The sequence below is a fragment of the Gymnoscopelus braueri genome, assembly GCF_963280865.1.
Source record: "Gymnoscopelus braueri genome assembly, chromosome: 4".
Classification (NCBI taxonomy): Eukaryota; Metazoa; Chordata; class Actinopteri; order Myctophiformes; family Myctophidae; genus Gymnoscopelus; species Gymnoscopelus braueri.
The window spans coordinates 38,152,587-38,174,017 of NC_137605.1; the positions used below are offsets into that span (position 1 = coordinate 38,152,587).

At 40.1% G+C, this 21,431-nt stretch overlaps 1 protein-coding gene across 4 annotated transcripts; it reads left to right on the forward strand.

Moving 5' to 3' along the window:
• The first annotated feature begins 423 nt into the window (after positions 1 to 423).
• On the forward strand, positions 424 to 20,855 carry ice1 (KIAA0947-like (H. sapiens)). Of its 4 annotated transcripts, none has more exons than XM_080427303.1 (25): positions 424 to 592; positions 2,180 to 2,238; positions 4,113 to 4,224; positions 4,333 to 4,409; positions 5,082 to 5,193; positions 5,302 to 5,378; positions 5,466 to 5,503; positions 5,652 to 5,734; positions 5,955 to 6,031; positions 6,182 to 6,219; positions 6,651 to 6,733; positions 7,640 to 7,676; positions 7,869 to 7,925; positions 8,052 to 8,135; positions 8,774 to 9,177; positions 9,646 to 9,972; positions 11,749 to 12,102; positions 13,020 to 13,118; positions 13,404 to 15,428; positions 16,556 to 16,721; positions 17,125 to 17,285; positions 17,613 to 17,803; positions 18,167 to 18,267; positions 18,357 to 18,455; positions 19,587 to 20,855. In XM_080427303.1, exons 1-25 carry the CDS (start codon positions 497 to 499, stop codon positions 19,766 to 19,768), a joined length of 5,139 nt encoding a protein of 1,712 aa, XP_080283429.1. In that variant the 5' UTR covers positions 424 to 496; the 3' UTR covers positions 19,769 to 20,855. The 4 variants fall into 4 exon arrangements, with proteins under 4 accessions (XP_080283429.1, XP_080283430.1, XP_080283427.1 ...); XM_080427301.1 differs by having other exon boundaries at positions 425 to 592; positions 12,597 to 13,118; XM_080427304.1 differs by lacking the exon at positions 13,020 to 13,118.
• The last annotated feature ends 576 nt before the right edge of the window (positions 20,856 to 21,431 follow it).

The following is a 21,431-nucleotide window of genomic DNA, read 5'->3' on the forward strand; positions in this document are numbered from 1 at the left end:
TGTGTTGTTAAAATTCAACATTTATTTTCTTTAAAATAGCAGATCTACAAGCTCCGCGGCGTTGTGAGCTTGTAGCAATGATGCATTTAAAGTGCTCGTATATGTTGATGAATTGAATACACCGGACCCCAATGGAAACAAGGCCGCACAGACTTTTTTTGTTTATCCTTTTAGACCAAGTGTTGTTTAGGATTTTTTTTTCTAATAAAATATTCAATTCAATCAATCAAACTCATGTGGTCTACTCTAGTTGCTTCTTTTGAACTCGTTTTCATAGACCTGGTTGCTTGTTTCTCTCGCAAAAAAAAAGAAAGAACTGGCAACACTGGTCGGGGTCCTAACGTGGGTCCTAAGTCAACGTGGGAGACACGAAAACGTGAAGTTGTTGTGAAATGAATGTTGTGATCTGTGTGTCATCCGGACTATTCTCTGTTTTCTCATTCTTTTTTTTTTATCCAAACATATTTAATATCACATTAATGTAAAGGATCCTAACATGATGCCAGGGGAGAATCATTCTAAAGCAGCGCTCATCGCAGCGGACGCTACGGTCAATGGAACAGTTTGTCTGAACTGCTCTGTGTTACATGAGGTAAAAACTACTCGCCGTTTCTTTATTCATTACTTGGATAATTATAGACAGTACGTTTATCGACAATGTCCAGTGGTGGAAAAAGTACTCAAATGTTTTTCTTAAGTAAAAGTATCAATACTGCAATATAAAAATACTCTGTTACAACTAAAAGTCCAGATTTAAAAATGTACTTGAGTAAAAGTACAAAAGTATTGGCATCAAAATGTACTTAAAGTACCAAAAGTAAAAGTACTAAATATTTGAAAATAGCCGATCTACAAGCTCACAACGCGTCGCGATGCGACGCGTTGTGAGCTTGTAGATCTGCTATTTTCAAATAGCCTAGGTATAAAATAGGGCTAAAGTGGTTAATGTGTGTTTCATTATATCATAGTTTATATCTGAAAAGTAACTAGTAACTAAAGTTTTCAAGTAAATGTAGTGGAGTAAAAGTACAATATTTGCCTCTGAGATGTAGTGGAGTAGAAGTAAAAGTATTGGAAATTGGAAATACTCAAGTAAAGTACAAATACCTCAAAATGTTACTTAATTACAGTACTTAAGTAAATGTACTTAGTTACTTTCCACCACTGACAATGTCCCATGTGGAACCTGGACAAATAATAATACACATTACACCAGCTGATTTGTAAATAAACCTCATACACTGTAATCTCAGTGGTTCTCAAACTTTTTCATGTCAAGGACCCTTATTAGCCCGCGGACCCCCATTTGAAAAGATATGCCAGGGACCCCCATAAGAGAAGATTTTTTACGGCTGTAGCAGTGATTCTCGACCATTTTAATTTCACGGACCCCCCAGTTTGACATGCGTTAGGCTACGGACCCCCATTTAATGGAATTTCTATCTCTGGGACCCCAATTTATATTGTAAAATCAATGTTAATTTAACTCAGAGTGTACAAATGGAACCAAATGGACCCGTTAGGTACACTCTCAGAGTTACAGACCCATAAGGGTCCATTTGGTGCCTAATCTATCATTTAGCTGGGGACCCCCTGGAACCCCCTCAAGTACCCCTGGGGGTCCCCGGACCCCACTTTGAGAACCAACGCATTACACAGCTGATTCATAGCTGATTTGTAAATAAACCTCATACACTGTAGTGTGCTTTCAGCATTGGTAACGCGTTGGACTGTTTGTTTTGATTAGTGGGTAACAGGATAGGTGGGCACGTTGGTGTTAAATTGTCTATTTTCCCCAAAATGTAAAAAATATATATAATATTTGGGAAATGTTTTTAAGTAAAGTAACCAAAACATGATTAGAACATGCCTAAACATTCGACAATTAAGGTCTAACATTTATACAATTGTTACAAATTGCTTCAAAACCTGTATGTCTAGTCATTTTTCGGACTTTTCGGAGAAGTTGAAGGATACAATTAAGTCTGCTAATGATGTACCGTGCATGTTTGTTCACATCATGCATACTTAACATTATTATTACATTTTGGACAAAATAGACACTTTTACATCAAGGTGCCCAGATGTCCCTATAGTGCCCACCTATCCTGTATGTATTTGTGTTGGCTAACCTGACTGATCTAACGGTTCTTTACTGTGTGTTATTGTGTGTTTTTAGAGTCTAAAGGAGTATGTGGCATCCTTTCTGACACTGAAACAAAACATCACGGGCTCAGAGTAAGTAGCTCCTGTTAACTGTCTACACCACCTGCTAAAAGTAAAGCAGAACATTATTGTCTCGTGATCAATTGGTACATAATAACTTAACCAAGGCTAACAAGGCTTGATTAAGTGGAGCACACAGCCACAGGTCTTTGAATGTTTCTTTACTGTAGGTAGGCCTGTCACAATTATTTCATAATCGCAATTATTTGTGCATAATCATCAACATTTAAAAAAGCAGAAATAGCAGATCTACAAGCTTACCACGTGTAGATCAGCTATTTCCGCTATTTAAAAAAAAGTATAAAGTTATTCAATATTTCTTTGTATATTTAAGTTGCTTGTCATATACGTTTTGATTGATTTTCTTTTGAAACAGAAATAAACTAGAAAAAGTGCTCCTCGGAGCACAGGTCTCTGCCAGGTCACGTAGGTTATTGAGGCATTTTGTTGCAAAAATGTGTTTTGCTAAATTAGACCTGCTGGTGGCGCTATAACAGGCCAATGTGAAAAGGGTGGCATTTCTTCCTCGGCCTAGTGGGAATGTGCATGCAAATTTTCACGGAAATCGCACGCTGCGTTCATGATTTGAAACATTTTGTTCAAAACGGACCAATCCTGCAAACTTTGGAAGCCAACCTTAGCCAATCAGGATGGAATATGAAATATCGGACAGAGCCGTCTTGATCACATGACTATAGAGATAATGTGTACCGATTTGCGTGATGTTTGGATAAAATCTGTAGGAGTAATATGCAAAAATGTGTTTTGCATAAATCGGCCTCCTGGTGGCGCTATAACAGGCCCATGTGAAACATTTTGGGCATAGGTTCTGATTTGGCATCCAGGGAGAGTGGCCCTCAGTTATCAACGGAGCGTATAAACCGGCGTATATCTTTCCATATATTCGGCCGTACGCCAACGTCGAAGTCACATTTATCAACGAATCCTACACAGCCGATCCGAGCGTACATTTGGTTGGCCTTGATAAATCTCACGTCTGAAAACGAGCGTCATTTAAATAACACGCCCTTAAATATTCTGGAAACACCCCGATTTTACGACATGAAGAACCAAAAAGAAAGAGTTTCTATGACATAACTCCATACCATAGGACAAGCTACTGTAAGATTGTACACCTCACTGTCCATGAAAAGATCGTCGGGAGTCCTGAAAATGCGCTCACAGAAGCGCTGTATATTTTGAAAATAGCAGATCTACAAGCTCACAACGCATCGCGATGCGACCCGTTGTGAGCTTGCAGATCTGCTATTTTAAAATAGCCAATGCAACCGAATGACTGTTAAAGCAGTTTGTTTAAATTACTTTATAAAATGTTATATTTTCACAGGGATTATTTATTAGTGTAGATATACATTTAGGAGTGGATTATGTGTCCAGATGCCTGTCAGACAGTCAGACAATGTTGCTCCGCAGGTCTAGAATGGAATAAACGGGCGCAGCCAAAGTCAATAACTGCTCTCTACCAGACGTGAGATTTCAGCTTACGGTAGGATGAAGCCCACGTCAGGATATATTGATAAATGCCGAAAGGTGCGGTGATCTCGCCGTACGCCCATTATTTGGGCTGCACCGCATTGATAAATGAGGGCCAGTGTGTGCACAGTTTCGCAACGACCGGGCCAACGGTGCCGGAGACAGACAGAATGACACACGGACGGACGGACAGGGGGTAAAACATACTCTCTCGCCATGCCTATCAGGCCTGGCGGAGACAAAAATTGATTCATATGTTCCTGAATGTTCAGTGTCAAAAACACAATTTAATTGTATGACAACTAATCGTCTTAACTTAAATGTTGTAATCGTGACAGCCCTGATTGTATGTGCAAACAAGTAACCCATGTTTGATGTGTCTTCTTACGCAGTGAAACCATCCGACTCCAGAAACAACTAGAAGAGCTCCAGGCTAAAGTGGTTTCTCTCGAGAAACAAAATGAAGATTATTGCGCTTTGCAAAAAGAGCTGGACGAAAATAAAGTACGTAATACTTCCTAATGAAGACATGTGTACTTTCAGCAAACATTTACAACTTTTTCCCCCTCTTGCCCTTTGTCATAAAACCTTTTTTTTAAAACGTTTTCATAGAGTTCTCTTAAGGCATATGAAAAGATGTCCGAAGAGGCGGAGAAGCGGAAGGAAGAGAACAACAAAACGATGGCACTGTAAGAGACGATATCATTTATTACAACAACATCGTACCTTTTAATTTAGGAATAAATCGTCTTCGTGCAATCTTATGTGGTGGCCTTAACCCTTTAAGACCTGAGGCCGATTCTACAAATGTCTTATAAACCCTAACAGTTTTTCTGAAACACTTATGTTGCTATAACATCAGTGTTTCTCAAACTTTGCCATGTCAAGGACCCCCAGAATGAAATGTATTTGGCCGCGGACCCCCATCTCAAAATATTTAGTTCCAGGGACCCCCCAGAAGCAAAGATTTGAGTTACAAATGTTCGCCTTAAAATATATACATTCAAAGATTTGCAAGCATTTTCACGATTTTTTCAAAAATAGCAGATCTACAAGCTCATGCTTGTATGTCTGCTATTTTTGTATAGCCAAAGTATGAAATAATGGTTAAAGTGGTTCAAATCTAAAATGACACAGATGCTGTCCCGGCCTGAATGGGTTAATTGTGTGCTTTTAGTGAATCAAATGCAATTAAATAGGATTTTTACGTAAAAAGTAAAGCAGAACATTGTCTCATGATCAATTGGTACATAAGAACTTCACCAAGGCTGACAAGGCACTGGAGCACACAGTTTTTTGTTAATGTTTCTTTATTGTAGGTGTGAACAAGTAACCCATGTTTGATGTGTCTTCTTACGCAGTGAAACCATCAGACTCCAGAAACAACTAGAAGAGCTCCAGGCTAAAGTGGTTTCTCTCGAGAAACAAACTGAAGATTATTTCGCTTTGCAAAAAGAGCTGGACGAAAACAAAGTACGTAATGCTTCCTAATGAAGTAAAGGTGTGCTTTCAGCAATCATTTTTTCGGCTTTTGTTTCCTGTCGCCCTGGACATAAAAAGTATTTTAAAATGTTTTCATAGAGTTCTCTAAAGGCATATGGAAAGATGTCAGAAGAGTTGGGGAAACTGAAGGAAGAGAACAACAAAACTATGGCACTGTAAGAGACCATATCATTCATTACAACACTATACAAGAATCATTTTCCATTGCAGAATTTTGACTGTTATGTTTCTTGTGTTTTAAGGAGGACAAAACTTGAGAAGCAGCTAAGAGATGTAGAAGGTAATTATAAATTACTAATTTGTGCAAATTAGAATTCATACATTATATTTGTATGCATAAAATGTCACAAACCATAACTGTATATAATGTATGTATTTATAACTGTGTGTGTGTTTGTAAGCATACAAATTACCTTTTGACTCCATAGCAATGACAGAAAAGCAGAACCTTGAGAATGCCCAGATGAAAAGAGAGAAGGCCTCACTTGAAAATGAGTTACTGAAAACACAGGTAAGCAATGAACTGAAACCTATAGGTTCTGGACATTAGAGCTCACCCACTCGCCAGTGTCAGGGGAAATGTTATTGTCAGACTTCCCCTCTAAACTTTGCCAAAGTTTGGAATTTTGAGCCCTGGGCTTGATATATAACCTATATTGGATGAGATTCTGGGTGGGAACTCCTGTACTTGGATGCATACCTTAATCACTATAATGTTGTTTTTACTTCAGGCATCTTTGAAGACATCTGAGGCATTAGCAGCTCAAGTTGAAAAATTGAGAGAGGAAAATGCCAAGACAGCTACGATGTAAGCATTTTCATACTAAATCATAGTGGTGTTGTATGGATCAGTATTAACGTGCAGGAATCTTGTCCATTTATCTTGCATTTGTTGGTGGGAAAACCACATTTTTTTTTAAAAATCTTTAAAATTTTACATTGTTATCTACCTCAACAGAAAAGTTCATCTTGAAAATCAACTAAGACTCTTTGAAGGTGAGTGTCAAAACACTTGTTTCTCAACGTCGGGTCCAGGGACCACCAGGGGGGTCCAAGTAGACCCTTTACGGGTCTGTAACTCTGAGAGGGTACAAATGGAACGACATGGTACATTTGGTTCCATTTGTACACTCAGAGTTAATTTTACAGTGTAGATTGGGGTCCCAAAGATAATAAATTGGTTCCATTTCTTCTACACTCTCAGAGTTACAGACCCGTATGGGTCCATTTGGACCCCTGGTCTGGTGGGCCTCAGACTAGGCATTGAGAAACGGTGTGTTAAAACATTTCAAGATGTATTACTGAAATGCATAAAATACAATGAAATGCAGAAATACAAAATGTTCATTCGTACATGAGTAGAACTTAATTGAATGAGTGTATATGACAGCACCCATTTAACGTTGTCTTCATTTCTTTGTGTCCAGAATCAAATCGACATAAAAGTGATCAAATATCCCAACTGGCGAGAGACAAGATTCTGCTAGAGAGAGAGTTGCAGGACTTTCAGGTACAGAAATTAGCTCTTTTCTTCTTTTAACAGTACGAAATGGTGGTCAAGCTGTCTGCAACAGTGTATGGATGGATGGATGAGTGGATGGATGGTTCCATTTTCTGGGGGGGATGGGGTCCATGTCTTTGCTTTTGATATCCCCCTCTGGTCATTCTTTTTTTATGGCCGGTGGGGATGCAATACTTTCAAATTAAATGTTGCTATTTTTCTATTAATTTCGGTTAATTCGGTACAAAAATGTCGGAGGTTTCTTCTTTTTCTTTTCTCTTCATCCCAAAAGTGGGGGGAATATCCCTCCCCCAATGGAACTGAGTATGTCCAAATGTCTGGACTGGTTGCCACACTGTTTTCAGGGGAAATGTTTTTCTACCATGTGGATACGTTGGTGTGTCTTCAGGTTCCTTAACACACTGTAACTCTTGTCTTGAAAGGTTTTTCTCTCATTTTTGCATATATTTGTACTTAAAAATGGCGGTGTTGTGTTGTTGGGGCTTCTCGTCTCTGTGTCATCACCTCACCTCGACTAATCCGGGGGGGAAAGCGCTGCTTGCCCTGCCCATAGGTTCCCAGAACTCAGAGTTTAGTACTACCTTTGGTGCTGGACACAAACAAACCCAGAAAACCTTGAAATACATTTCAAGGTTCACCCACTTTTTTACCTTGTAAACCTGTGATGTGACAATAAACCTGATTCCGATTCTGACACGGCACGGTTGCTTAGTGCTCGTAGTTGAAAAGGGTTATATGTGAACAAAATATTTCTCGTAAATGTCACTTTAGAAACCTTTTTGTCTTTTATTTGACAAGGGACTGGTCCAAGAGATTTAACAACTCACCTTTTTAATGTCACATCAATCATGCTTCTAAGATTGCTTGATTTGAACGCTTTGTTCTTTGTTCCAGGTCAGACTGAGGCGATTAGAGCGAGAGAGAATTAAAGGTAAGAATATTGGGTAGTATTTATGAATAACATTGATCTAAATCACATTTCACTGCTGTTGGATCAAAAACTGATTAAAGGCTCAAGAAAGGAGCAAAAACAAGAAAGATATCTTAAAGACGAAATATATTTGTGACTGTAGTCTCTTCTGTGTTAAGATGTAGCAAACACTGATTCTTTGTTTTTGGACAGAATGTAAGAGCGTATCTACTCAAGCAACCCCACCTGAAGAACATAAAGTAGATAAAGGTATGTACAGTATTTAGCCTCAGATTGTGTGTTTGGATATACATGATCTCACTCACTGTCTTTTAAAAGTTGAGCAGACTGTGTTATTGAGGCATCGTATTGATATTGTGTGTGTGTGCTCCACAGAGAAGTTCTGGAGGCTACTAGAGAATCTGTGGCAATGTGTGGAGCCCCAGAAATCAAAGCTGGCAAACACACTGCACTTCCCTGGTAAGACATTGTTATTCTCAATATTTGATTGGTAGAATAGTAGTGTCATTGTCCCTTTATCAATAGCCCTTTTAAACATGAAGTCATTGATTCCTACCACAACCTTTAAAGGGATAGTTCACCCCAAAAAATATTTTTTTCCCCTATCGATTAGTCACCCCATGGAGACTAGAATTCATGGATATTGTTTTGTTTTTGTCGCATTCCTAAGCCAATAATTTGATGACCAGCGGACCGGTAGGCAGCGGTTCCGGTAGGAGACACAAAGGACTCCTACCGGAACCGCTGACAACAAAAATACCCATGAATTCAAGTCTCCATGGGGGTGACTAATCGATAGAAAGAAAGTCATTTTGGGGGTGAACTATCCCTTTAACCCTTTAAGACCGGGAACACATCTGTGTCATTTTTAGATTTCTTTGGCTATTCAAAAATAGCAGATATAGTGCCGCGCTACGAGCTTGTAGATCTGCTATTTTTGAAAAATCTTGAAAAATCTTTGAATATATATTTTTTAATAGATTTTTAGAATCGGCCTCAGGTCTTAATGGGTTAATACACACACAAGGGAAAATGTCATCCCAACCTATGGCTTTGTGTTTGTAAATCAGAATTGCTCTGTGCTGTCTTTATTTCAGAGGCCACTTGCCAGCTTACACGCACCTCTTCCTCACCAAATAGCTCCCCTCGGCCGGCTACATGTGAGAGATCCCAGCCTGTTCCTGGCAAACTCCATGTACCCCACCAGCACCCCCTAGAGCCTAAAACTATTTATGCACCTTTGAGGCACAATCCACCTGTGCCACAAACCATTAAGAGCCAATCTTCTCCACAACATAATGGTGGCAAGAAGCACACGGCAAAGAAAGGCAATGGTCAATCTGAGAAACACTTAACAGAAGACAGCTCCATTTACTCAGACAGCAGCTCGAGTATTCAGGGACATGAGAGCAATGTTGAGAAGCCTCGACGTGGTTCGTCCGTCCAGAAGATATTGGACTTGTTTAGGCCTTTGCCTCAGTGTATATCACCGATCCCCATGGTAACAATTCATTACATTTATTACATTTGAATTGATGTGTATTCTTTGTATTTCAGTATTTTGTTCATTGATAGGTGGCTTGTTATGATGGTTTCACCTTACAAATTATATTGGGTGCAACTTGCTGATTTTATAATCCACAGTACTTTTTAGACCAATTGAAAGACAAATTCAGAAGCCAGTAAAAATGTTAATGTATCATAATTGAAGCAATCATGAAAAAAGTATTTCATGAAGAAAAATCCCTCACACTGCTCTTGCTCAGCAGCATCAGTTTTTATTCAAATTGCCATAAATTGTCAATTTGAATAAAAAACAGATTTTTGTTCATGGAATACTTTTTTCATGATCGCTTCAGTTGTCACTGTCCAACACACCTGCATCTGAACAAAGTGGCATGTGCAAATATTTTCTTTGCATAGATAATGTATCCTAATTGAATTTCTAATTCCTTACAATTTCTTTTAGGACATAGATGTTGACCAGCCGGAGGCAGGGAGTGGAGAGAAGGAGTGCCCTACTAAACCTGTAGATGAGTCTCCTCTTCAACAAGAGGATTCTATGCTCATTGCAGCACCTGAATCCTCTGGTCTAACTTCAGATCAGACTATGGGCTCTCCGGTGAAAACAGAAGACATCATGATGATGGAGTCAAGCCACCACCATGCACCTCCCTCTATGCCACCAACAGATACGACTGAACCAAACTTGGCAACGCCTGCATCAAGCCATCATCCAGAACCCTCTGCACCTCCAATGCATACTGCAGAATCGCCAGAGGGAGTGAAACAGAAGGTAGAATTTCCAGTGCAAATGATCCCAAACAGTTTGGGCCACATGAGCAGAATGGCAGGACTTTAAAAGAAAGCAAAATGCACAGTACAGATTTCAGTCTTTGTTAATTTATCGGTGGTTGGTTATGATGGTATCACCTACAGTCAGTGTTGTGCAAGTTACTTTTAAAATAGTTATAGTTACTGCTCTCAAAAAAGTAACTAGTTACTTTACTAGTTACTAAATTATAAAAGTAATTAGTTACTTAAAAATTAACTTTAAAAATAATAATAATACAAATTTAAATAGGTTTTTCTCTACCATCCCTGCAGTGGTAGAGATATTCTAACTGCGATGGGAAGCATGTCCCCAACAACATACCTGGCAATCAGTTTACTTGAGTCTGGACTCTGGATGACATGCTGTGGCAATTTAAAAAAAAAGCTTTTTGGCTGTTTAGATGGATTAGCTCCATCTGGGTCACTGCCAGTGGTAGAGACGGTGGGGTCTTTGGCGACTAGTTTTATAGCCCCAGCCCAATGTACTTTTCTTAGGTGCTTCGGGAGATTAGCATTGCTCTTACTCGATGTGGATAATGTTTTCTGTCCTGCACACAGTTTACATTTGTCCACAATATTTTTAGTGTCCTTTATCTCCACGAATTCAAAATAATATTTCCAAGCTGCAAACTAAAGCTGCTCTGACTGTCGCTGAGGCGTGCGTGTGCGTGTGGGTGTGCGTGTGTATTTTCCCCATAAGGCCAGACCTGTCCAACTCTCTCTGTTTGCTTACCCTGAAATCTTACCCTAGGTTAACCAATCATCACTCCTCTCTGCCACTTTCACTTTTTCATGTTGGTGTGAGAGCTCATGGCCTGTAAGTCAGATGACAGATACTCTGCTGGGGGAATCAGTTCAGTGGGATCACATAACGTAACGCACCCATTTAAATCACAGTAACTATAACGGCGTTACTGAATGGGAAAAGGTAACTCGTTACATTATAAGTTACCGCAAAAAGTAGTTGCGTTACGTAACGCTGATAAGTTTGTATCGCGTTAGTCCCAACACCGACTACAGTTATGCTTATTGGTCGAAACTTGCTGATTAGATAATTGACCAATTGAAAGACAAATTCAGAAGCCAGTAACACTTTTAACTTTCTCAGTGCCACGCCCCGAGTTATCCCGAGTTTTTCCTGAATACCCTCAGTGCCAGAACGAGAAATCCAGAGTTTTTACTTTTGACTGTAGTCGCGCTATTCTGTTTATTTTTCATGATCACTTTCGCTTCCTGACTCCTTCAGACACATTGGGTTCCGGTTTCATGACGCAGATTCCGTTTCCGGTTCTCATTTTTTTCCCGCTGTCATTTTCGGCCAGAATAGGGAAAGTCACGGTTTTTCACACGGTATAAAAAACGAACGGAGAGGTCCACGTCTACTCTCTTTGGTCTGGGTGACGATCAGTCATCGTAGTCGTGTATCACATCGTAATTTAGCCCGATCAACGATTGTCGAAAATGTCACATCCGGTTATGACCGGATGTGACGTGAGCCTGTTTGGGAGGGGGCGAGTGAGCCAGCGAGGTCATCAATGTGTCGATTTGCTGCTCTCTACTGGTAGAACTGTCGTATGGGTTTAAAAACCCAATCAGATAATTTATTTGAATGAAAAATTAAAAAATTAAAAAACACGCAAATTGCTGGCATTGGGGGAGTACTTTATGAAAATACTCTTGGCAGTGAAAGAGTTAATGTATCATAATTGAATTTCTAATTCCTTACAATTTCTTTCAGGACATAGATGTTGACCAGCCTGAGGCAGGGAGTGGAGAGAAGGAGTGCCCTACTAAACCTATAGATGAGTCTCCTCTTCAACAAGAGGATTCTATGCTCATTGCAGCACCTGAATCCTCTGGTCTAACTTTAGATCAGACTATGGGCTCTCCAGTGAAAACCAAAGGAGACGACATAATGATGGAGTCAAGCCACCACCATGCACCACCCTCTATGCCACCAACAGATACGATTATAGTACCCTCACTGCTCACACCTGAACCAAACTTGGCAACGCCTGCATCAAGCCATCATTCAGAATCCTCTGTACCTCTGACGCAGACTGCAGAATCGCCAGAGGGAGTGAAACAGAAGGTAGAATGCATTTCCAGTGCAAATGATCCCAAACAGTTTGGGCCACATGAGCAGAATGACAGGACTTTAAAAGAAAGCAAAATACACAGTACAGATTTGAGTCTTTTGTTAATTGATCGGTGGCTGGTTATTGATTGAAGCCTTTATTTATTCTCGAAAAGAGCATTGAGGTTTACCCTCATTTGCAATGCTGTTGAGATTACATACACAAAAATCAGCAATTAAGACATATACAGATATAAAGCACAAACAACAACAAAAATTTATAACAGAAAATATGTAAGTTAAAAACAATTACATTGTGAGGTAGCGATATTTATGGTTGGTTATGATGGTATCACCTACAATTATGCTTATTGGTTGAAACTTGCTGATTATATAATCCACAGTACTTTTTTCACCAATTGAAAAAGATTGAAACATTGAAATTTAGAAGCCAGTAACAATTTTTATATATCATAATTGCATTTCTAATTCCATACCATTTCTTTTAGGACATAGATGTTGACCAGCTAGAGGCAGGGAGTGGAGAGAAGGAGTGCCCTACTAAACCTATAGATGACTCTTCTCTTCAACAAGAGGATTATTTGCTCATTGCAGCACCTGAATCCTCTGGTCTAACTTTAGATCAGACTATGGGCTCTCCGGTGAAAACCAAAGGAGACGACATAATGATGGAGTCAAGCCACCACCATGCACCACCCTCTATGCCACCAACAGATCCGATTATAGTACCCCCACTGCTCACACCTGAACCAAACTTGGCAACACCTGCATCAAGCCGTCATCCAGAATCCTCTGCGCCTCTGATGCAGACTGTAGAATCGCGAAGAGTGGGCCCGCCACTTCCTCCTCTACTAGCCCCTCTAAGCGCAACACCTCCAAGGACGTTTAAGCCAATCAATCCAAAACAGAAGGTAGAATGCATTTCCAGTGCACCTGCACCAAGCCGTCATTCAGAATCCTCTGCACTTCTGACACTGACTGCAGAATCGCCAGAGGGAGTGAAACAGAAGGTAGAATGCATTTCCAGTGCAAATGATCCCAAACATTTTGAGCAACATGACCAGAATGACAGGACTTTAAAATTAAGCAAAACACACAGTACAGATTTCAGTCTTTGTTAATTGATAGGTGGTTGATTATGATGGCATCACGTTCAGTTATGCCTATTGGTTGAAACTTGCTGATTATATAATCCACAGTACCTTTTTGACCAATTTTGAAAGACAAATTCAGAAGCCAGCAAAATATTTTAAGGTATCCTAATTTAATTTCTAATTCCTTACAATTTCTTTCAGGACAGAGACGTTGACCAGCTGAAGGCAGGGAGGGAAGAGAAGGAGTGCCCTACTAAACCTATAGATGAGTCTCCTCTTCAACAAGAGGATTCTTTGCTCATTGCAGCACCTGAATCCTCTGGTCTAACTTTAGATCAGACTATGGGCTCTCCGGTGAAAACAGAAGGAGATATCATAATGATGGAGTCAAGCCACCACCATGCACCTCCCTCTATTCCACCAACAGATACGACTGTAGTACCCTCACCGCTCACACCTGAACCAAACTTGGCAACAGCAGCATCAAGCCATCCTTCAGAATCCTCTGCACCTCTGACGCAGACTGCAGAATCACCAGAGGGAGTGAAACAGAAGGTAGAATGCATTTCCAGTGCAAATGATCCCAAACATTTTGAGCAACATCACCAGAATGACAGAACTGTAAAAGAAAGCAAAATACACAGTACAGATAACGGAGAAGCGAACACTAATCAAAAGCATATGCCGACTAGCCAGTGTTCTGAAGCTCTATCATCGTCATCATCTTCCTCATCAGACATAGTAGTCCTTGTTGAGATATCCTCATTAACCGTTGTTAATAGTCCATCTAATACCGTAGAGCCTGAAAGAGCAGTCTCTGTGGATAAGGGTACCTCAGAATCGCTAGTAGTCATTCACACTCAAGGAGATACTGGAGGATCGTTAGAAGAGGATACTCAAGAGAGAGAATCAAAAGTGGATGTAGTAGAAAGCATTAATAATGTCACACCTGAAGTAATCTGTATTAGTAGTGTTGAAAGAGCATCACTTGATGAAAGTGATGCCATAGATTCTAAAACGACATCAGAGAGACGGTCAGGTACTTCAACAGAACGTCTAACGCCGAATAAAAGCATACATACTTTATGCAGGAGTCTAAGTCCAAACTGTCTGCTCCCCATGGTGGAAGTACAACAACTGAAACCTCAAATTGAAATGGCAAATGTTGATGTTGCATCTCAAACCAAGAGTGTAAATTCCATAGCTGACAAGAAAACTCAGGGTCACACTTCCACAAATGGAATTACGGATTCAATTCCATCTGTGATTGAGCAACCCAGCCCAGTTATGACTCAATCAGAGGCCACTCTGACGAGTCCAGTAGCATGTTCACCTGCAGAAATGTCCACTGCGGCACAACAACCACAGTTCATAGGCGAAGTCCGCTTCGAAATGGGCCCGCCACTTCCTCCTCTACTAGCCCCTCTAAGCGCAACACCTCCAAGGACGTTTAAGCCAATCAATCCAAAGCAGGCTATCGGAAAACTCTCATTTCCCTCACCCATGGAGAAACCGCCTTCTCCTCTCACCCTGATTCACACCACTCCGCCTCAGTCCAGTGTGGCTCCTATGTCCCCACTTCAGTTTGGTTCTGCCACTCCAAAACATGCTGTACCGGTTCCCGGTCGCCTGCCTTCGTCCGCATTGAATTCCGCCTCTCCTTCAACCTCCAGCCCCTCGCAGGAGAATTCCATGAGGATGCTTGATACCATGTATCCGGACCTATCCGCTCGCGCCCGTACGCTAAGCATCCTGCGGGGAAATGTCGGCCTCAAAATCTGTTCTTCAGACAGTGGGACGATGGCCACGGCGACAGTCAGTCAATCATCTGGCTTCATCAACTCCTCTCCAACAGCCTTCACCAAGACGGAGGTGAGAGGAGAGAAGAGGCTTGCAGTGGAGCCTCTTGAGAAAGGTTCCAAATGGCGACGGCTAGATGCCTCTGTTGCTCTTACCCGAAAGTTGCTGTACCCCTCTGCCCCAAGTAGCCCTAATGAAAGCGCTTCACCTCAGGATTCCGTGCCTCAGGGACCCGATGAGATGGCCTGCCAATCTGGGGAAGGTAGTAAGATGCGGATAGTCAATGCCCTTGAGAAAATGGAAGCCTGTTGTTTTGATCTGCTGCCTGTAATCAATAGTCATCTGTATGTGGGGCACCTGTCCAAGAAGCCTGTCCTGAGAGATGTGGAGAAAGAGGTCATCTCTGAGTTCTGCCGAATAAGTTGGGTAAGTCCGTGCTTTTATTATCTAACGTGGGGCTTTAAAGCTGCACTATGTAACTTTCCTCTTCTACCCCGGGTTTGAACCCGGTTTCCTGAGTTTACTTGCCAAGGGGATACATTGAGACACAGATCCTGTGTCTCAATGTATGACATGACCTTTGTGAGACATGACCTTTGACACAATCTAAATGTCTCAATAGAAGAGCAGGGAGACAAAATACAACCACCCCAATTATATAAGTAATATTGTATTAACATACTCTACCTTATAGATTGGCCAAAATTACAAATTATAAATTTTAGGGGGATTTTTCTTTTCCTTTTTTTTTTACACTAACACATTGCTAACTCTAGATTTTAAGGGGACATGGCCACCAAATCCATTTTCCATTTTGAACATCATTACCAGTGTTGCTATATCTTCTTACTCCATCATTTGAAAGTTGATCCAATGTTTAAAACATATTTTGTGTATGGATTGTATAGTTCATTTGTCATGCTAAAATAATGCATAATGCATAATTTACTTCTGAGAACATGCATGAAGGAGAAGAGAGTAAGAGACTATGCACAGTAAATTCCTCAGTGTTAATTCATCCATTTCCAACTCTGAGAGTTCCATTTGGATACATCTATACACTCTGAGCTCCATAAACCCATTAAGACCTGGAACGCCTCTGTGTAAATTTTGGATTTGAGCTAAAAAGCATTATTTTACACTCGGGCTATTCAAAAATAGCAGATATCCAAGCTCATAAGCTTGTAGATCTGCTATTTTTGAAAAATCTTGAAAATGTGTGCAAATCTTTGAATATATATATTATTTTAAAGCGAATATTTTTAACTCAAATCTTTGCATCTGGGGGTCCCTGGAACAAATATTTTGAGATGGGGTCGGCGGCCAAATACATATAATTTTGGGGGTCCTTGACATGAAAAGGTTTGAGCACCACTGATATAGAAACATACGTTTTTCAGAATACTGTTGCGATTTAGAAGACATTTGTATAACGGCTTCAGGTCTTAATGGGTAATTCTACAGTGTGCAATCATTTTATTTCTGCCGTGCAGTAAACCATAAAAGAAACAGCACCCACACAATATGATTTTGTGTAACTTTTGTCCCATTAGTTGGCCGACGATATGATTTCATCCATCTTCACCAAGCTGAAAACGGAGAGAGGGACACTCAGTGGGGACTACATGCACGCCCTGTGTAGGGTTCACACGGCAATCTGTCGACAGAGGGGAGACTTGGAGAAGGTTCATATTCTGGCATACAGCATCCTAAGAGAAGGTAAACACATGTCTTTTTTATGTTCTTATCTATTCTATACCTTAATTTTCCCTGTATTTTCCAAGGCGAATTCTACAGTTCTAAATTGAATTGGCCATGTTCTGGATTTGGTGCATTAAAAAAAACTAGCCCAAGGGTTGCATATTCTATGACTGGATTCTGTTTAGATTTACCACCTTCAAATATCAACACCAAATCACAATCATCATTGAAAAAATATGTTTTCCACATTTTTTTTTCTTTCTGAAAGATATCATATTTAATAAAACAAGTCTGCAAAATGGAGCTGGATTGATTACCGATTGACTATTATACAATCTTCCCATGCATGGTGAACAGTAAGACATAGCCTGTGTGACTACAGTAACGCTTGCTTTTTGCATTCTTGTCTTTACTGCTACAGATTTTCCGGACGCTGCTAAGCTTATTCTGTTTATAGTAACCACATGGCCCAGTGTACTGTCACACAAGAGCAGTCTGTGTCAGGCAATACATGCTGTCACCAAACAGAGAGCACAAGGACTGGTCCTTGACTGCCTTTCAGCTTACCTTGGCTGGGAGAAGGTAAAGCCTCCTCTTCCAAGGAGAGATTGCATTTGAGATTTCTTTTGTGTGTGTGTTTGTTTGTTTGTTTGTCTTTTGGTAATTGATTTCATTGTACCCTTTTATAACTGTTCTCTTTTTTTATTTCCTCACCTTTCAGTGGCTTGTTCACGTTTTTTATCCCAGGTTAAAGAGCATTTTATAATTTTTTAAGAACCACACTTCCCCTGAGCAATACCAAACCTAGCGATGGCAATACTGTGTACTTCATACACCATGCATTTTAAGTGTGTTCACGACATTTGTACACAACATTAATGATCACGTTTTTGCTGTATCTCTTCAAAGAGCCCACCTGGTGACATTGACCAGTTGATTTCCAGAACAATGTCTGACATGCGGTCTGGGGGGAATCTGACATTCAAAAAACACAGTCGGTGTGGGGATGACCTCGCGACGGAGGCCTGGGAGCACGTCTTCACGCTGGATCTTCTCTGTACACACAGGACATGGAAGTGGGCCTTTGAGAATATATTGACGTGAGAATGGGTTTCCTTCAACCTTTCGCAATGACAATTTCTGATCTACAAGCTCAATGTGTCGCACTGCCATTTTTGGTGCGTGACACCAACACAATGTAAATTTGACTTTAGGGACCATAATAAGTGATTAAGAGATCTTACATAGATCTAGATACGTGTTAAATTTCCTTCTGGATGCAATATTAATTTTCTTTCTTACAAACCCACTCCCTTGCTTTTGTTCTTCCTTTCCTTTAAACAGAAATAAATAAATACATTACATTAATTAAATAATAATAATGTCAACTTTAGGAGTTGAAAACCTCTCTGTCTCAATCAGGCAGGCTTTGGACCAGTTCTGATCATATCTTGTTTTTACAGCAAAGAGTTGTGGCCACTGATGCACACATGGGTGATGCACAGCAAAGAGCATCAGAAGCTGGTCTCTGACGTGACTGTTGCCACTGTCCTCAGACTCATAGGTCAGTTGTTTCATTTAAACTGACTTTTGTTAATTGTAGAAATACATTTTATTACTTTATAATTCTTTGGAACTTTTTCTGGTTTTCAGGACGCCTGGGTCAACGGGGAATCAAGGAGAAATGTGTGTCCTCTGTGATAACTGTCGCCCGTGTCATCAACACGTTTGTTAGGCATGCAAAAGCAGAAGGTATGTAATGTGCACTGTATGATATTCAACATTTTGAACATTTTAATCAGCAAATTGGAGATGGCCCTAGCAGGCCCGGCGCCAGGATGAAATGACTGAGGGTTCAGTTGAAAATTGTGAGGGTGCACACCAGTCTCGCAGCATGCATGCTGCGAGACCCGTGCGTGCGCATGGCGCAATTAACCGTCCGCACGGTTAATTGCGCGGATTATGGCAGTTTTTGGATGTTTTTTTGTTACTTTATTTCGGTTTTAGGGTTAGGGTTAGGTTAGGCTTATGTTATTTAATTCTTATTTTTGCCTGATTTTACCGATTATTATTTTATTTTTTTAATCAAAAAATTAATTATAAAAAAGAAAAAAAAAATTTTTTTCCAAAATAAACTGAGGGGGCACAATTTGAAACAGAGGGTGCCAGGCCCCCTCAGGCCCCCCCGTGGCGCCGGGCCTGGGCCCTAGGCCTGTCACAATCATTACATAATCGGATAATGGCAATTATTTTTGCATAATCGTCATAATGTTTCCATGTAAAAAAAAAGATAAAATTCATACATATTCAAATATGAAAAAAGTATACGCAAGTTATTTGTCATATCTGCCCTGTGCAATGTTTTTATTACGAAGCCTAAAAAGCTAACAGAAATAACATTTTCATTCATATGTTAATTCAAAAACGATAAAATCGTTAATCGCAATTATTTGGATGACAATTAATCGTCAACGTAGATTTCATAATCGGGACAGCCCTAGATGGCCCCATGTTTTATCTGCACATGCATTTCATCCATATCATGGCTTGAAACTGAAATTACTGTCTGCCGTTAATCAGACTGATGATCACTATCATTATCACTTCTCCCTCCCTGTCTGTATGAGTGGGAGAAAAATGTCCTCTTGGTATGCATATGTGAGTGACTATATTATTTAACTACAAGCTCACAACGCGTGGTGTTGCAAAGCGTTGTGGCCTTGTAGATCTGCTATTTTTGCTTTATGTTTTTATATGAAAGGCATCGCAGGGGTCCTCCATAATCATTGTCTAGCTGACACTAAGTATTGAGATTGGGAGATAAAGATTGATTGAGTAACTTTTGGATGTGGCTAACTACGTTTTATCCCCCCCTCCATCAAGGTGTACCATGGGAGGTCCAGTTAGCGGCTGCCTATTGCGTCTATGACCTTTCTCCTAGCAACCCCAAGGAAGCCCTGGAAGCTTTGGCGGAGTGGAGAGGAGAAACGACTCAGAGCGTCCCTGCTGCTGTCACCAGCTGTATCAACCAGATAGCTTCTGTTTGCAGACATGTTAAGAGCTGAGGAAGATGCACATGATGCTTGCATAAATGCATATACACCTGCATTGCCAGGAGGTTGAAAGGGATGTTTTTGTCCTCTCTCTATGATTGTTGAATTGTTATTTTTTCAAGATCCTGCAAAATGCCAAGCTTAAAAAACTGCATTGGCTGAGATTGTTGCTAAAGCATACGACTATGGTATTCATATGTCATTGAATTTTCCTTGAACTTGACTAAATACTGGAATAAACTAAATGCAACAAGGGTTGGAAAATAATACATTTGAAGATGGTGTCTATTGAACCAAAAAGGTAATGTAAGAGTCAGAATTGTAACCACTTTAAACCTGTGCCTTAAGTGGTTAAGCAAACCACAGTGTTACATAAGTGTGACGTGACGGATGGGAGACACGGGTGATATTATATTACAGGGGGTTTAAATATGCTATGGCACGTTTCTCTTTAACCACTTGAACCCCAGCATCCCTATTCTGGGGGGAACATTAGCCGAAAATAGCTGATCTACAAGCTGACCGTAGATTGACTAGTTTCGGCGAAGACATTTGTTATATAGGGAAAAGAAGAGTATTGTTGCAACTTTGGTCTGTTTTAAGTGGTTTATCGGGTCAGGTGTTCATTGACTTAATTCAAATAGTGAACCATCTTTGGATTGAAAATGTAACATCTAAGTTAACTGATTGTTTGAATGATTCATCGTTAAGCACATTAATAGAACTGATTGTTTGAATGATTCATTGTTAAAAACATTAATACAAGTTTATGATTACAGGTTAAGCGCAATCGTGCATGCTGGTTGTATGTAGGCTAAATGCTCACAAAATAAGCCGGTGACACTGATGGAGCTATATTGCCTCATTGAGCAGACAAACCATTAAGCCATCAATCATTTGGCCCTTATTTGCCAAAGTTACTGCATGCAAAATCTTTAAACGTTTACTCCTCTCAGGCAGGCTAATACTTTGAAGTACATGTGCTATGGTAGTCTGTTTGCTTGTGCGTTGTGTTTATGTATATCTTTGTAAATACGAGATGTTTTGTATTAAAGAAAGCATATGTACACTTTGTAAAATTGTTGTATAGTAAAACCGTAAAGAGATCATTTTATTTTGCACATTGAAATGTAAAGATTAAACTATATTGTGCTAACACTTTTAACCCTCCCTCTCGCTCTCCTTAACATGATTAATACTTAATTGCATTTAAAATATTCTGAGGTTTTGTGGTGTGTGGTCACTGATAAATTCCACAAACTCAACTTCAACTTTATTGTCACATCACAAGTTTACAGGTGTAAACAAGTGGGTGAATTTCTTTGTCACACTGACGACTGATAATGACAAATTGCATAGGCAATCTACAATGAAAGACTTCAATTGTGCTTAATTGATACAAATTTGTAATTGTTTGCCTCATCATAAGCCCATACAAAATTGGCTTAATTGCCAGATCACTGCTAAATTCTTTTTGAATTGACTGCTATCACATTGTATCACGATATCGCCTGCCTTATGCAAAGACATCCGATCTACAAGCTTGTGAGCCTGTAGATCTGCTATGTTCGGCGACTGTCCAGATCAGTCAAGCCCAGTGTTGCCAGATTGTGCGAGAGAAATAAGCAACCAGGTCTATGAAAACAAGCCCGAAAGAAGTGACCACTCTAACCCT